The sequence below is a fragment of the Rhincodon typus genome, unplaced genomic scaffold (assembly GCF_021869965.1).
Source record: "Rhincodon typus isolate 14 unplaced genomic scaffold, sRhiTyp1.1 hic_rhity00004936, whole genome shotgun sequence".
NCBI classification, from domain to species: domain Eukaryota; kingdom Metazoa; phylum Chordata; class Chondrichthyes; order Orectolobiformes; family Rhincodontidae; genus Rhincodon; species Rhincodon typus.
Window position 1 is genome coordinate 658 of NW_025970574.1, and position 1,768 is coordinate 2,425.

Below are 1,768 nucleotides of genomic sequence, written 5' to 3' on the forward strand. Positions count from 1 at the left end.
CCTGTGCACTCCCTCCAGTGCAATCACATCCTTCCTGCAATGTAGTGACCAGAACTGCACATAGTACTCCAGCTGTGATCTCACCAAAATTCTATACAACTCCAACATGACTTCCCTGCTTTTGTAATCTATGCCTGGATTGATAAAGACGTGTCTCATATGCCTTTTTCCCCACCCTACTAACACGCCCTTCTACCTTAAGAGATCTATGGACAAACACGTCAAGGTCTCTTTGTTCCACAGAACTTCCTAATATAGGTCTTTCTTAATTAGTATAGCTAACTGCAACCAGTAACCAGTTATTGATAGTTATAGAACGTGCCCACATTTTTCTGATTTGCATGTTCTCACCCTTAAGATATGAAATCTTTCAACTTCTTATTGAAGCCATGCATTTAATGTTGTGCCATTCAATCAACAGGTATTGACTATGGGCAAATAACATTCAGTGGTCAGCACTGGCATGCAACCAACTCTTGCTTTTCATGTACTCAATGCAAGAAGCCTCTCTTAGGCTGTAGTTTCACCTCCCGGCATGGTCAAGTCTTCTGCTCGATAATGTGCAGCCAGGTAGAAGAACCTGCTGGATCAGATTCCTCAGACTCTGCTTTCCAGTCAACGCAGTCCCAAGAATCCAGTTGTATTTTCAGTCTTGGAGAAGACCCAGCGGCCAACAACGGTTCACCCTCACAAAATCGGCTCTGCAACCAAACTACTCAAACACTGTCGGGGGACAACATAGACTGCGTCCTTCAACATGTCGACGTGCTCAGTATCGAAGACCGAGCAACAGACAGCAAAGATCATCCTGTGCCCGAGTTCATGATGCCATGCAAGAGTCCCGTTAAACTTCCGCACTGGCAGACAGAATTGTTGGAAAAAGACACAGAGCCTCGAAGCAAGGTAAAGAAGCCAGAGGTGTGGGCATCAGAGAATGACAGTCTCACAAAAGACAAAGGCTGTGAGTTAGAAATCTTGACCTACAGCCAAGAACCCAGCAAAAGAAATGATCATTCAGCACCATTGTGTAATTTTAATTGGCTAAAGGGTGGACTTGAAAATGCCATGAAAGTCATTGACAACACGTCTATAACTAATAACAGGCATGAGGTTTGGCCTGTGGAGGACCAAAGGATGAAGAAAACAGTGGCTACAGAGACTTTGGCTCTTGATCAAAGCTTGGCTTTCAAACATAGGCTGGACGTGTACTGCATTGAACAGGAAGGCCAACCAGTGGGTGTATTGGATAGTCCCACCGAACCCTCTTGGAACAAACAGAATCAATGGCAGGATATTCACGTCAGTTCAGAACACCCTGCACAGGACCAGGAAGCATCACCTCAGAGTTTGACAGACCAGATGACAGAACAGAGAATTGGAAGAAGCCAACAAGATTCCTTAGCAATGATCCAGATTGCAGGTAATAAAATCAATGCGTGAATGGCAACAGATCTCACACTAGGAATGGCTTCCATTCTCTCTTTCATTTCTGCCCCTCTGAACCGCACTTATGAAGAGGAGCTGAATGAATTGATGAGAAGGAGAAAAGCCATTACAATCCGGAAATCAGAAGCTCAATCCCAAAATAAAACCGAAATATTCCTAAGAGCGAAAATAAAACACAGCGAGTGCTGGAAAAATTGGGTAGGTCTGGCAGCATCTGTGGAGAGAGAAATGGAGCTAATATTTCAAGCTAAGTAGACTGAAGATCCCAGTCATGTAGGGTTCAAAATGTTACCTCTATATCTGTCTCCACAAATGCTTCTAG

General features: G+C 44.1%; 1 protein-coding gene across 1 annotated transcript; it reads left to right on the plus strand.

Moving 5' to 3' along the window:
* Positions 1-421: 421 nt before the first annotated feature.
* On the plus strand, positions 422-1,420 carry LOC125482002 (prickle-like protein 1; the record flags this gene model as incomplete). Its single annotated transcript, XM_048593971.1, has 1 exon — positions 422-1,420. A coding segment is annotated over one exon (999 nt), but the record flags the coding sequence as incomplete, so codon positions are not given.
* Positions 1,421-1,768: the final 348 nt, after the last annotated feature.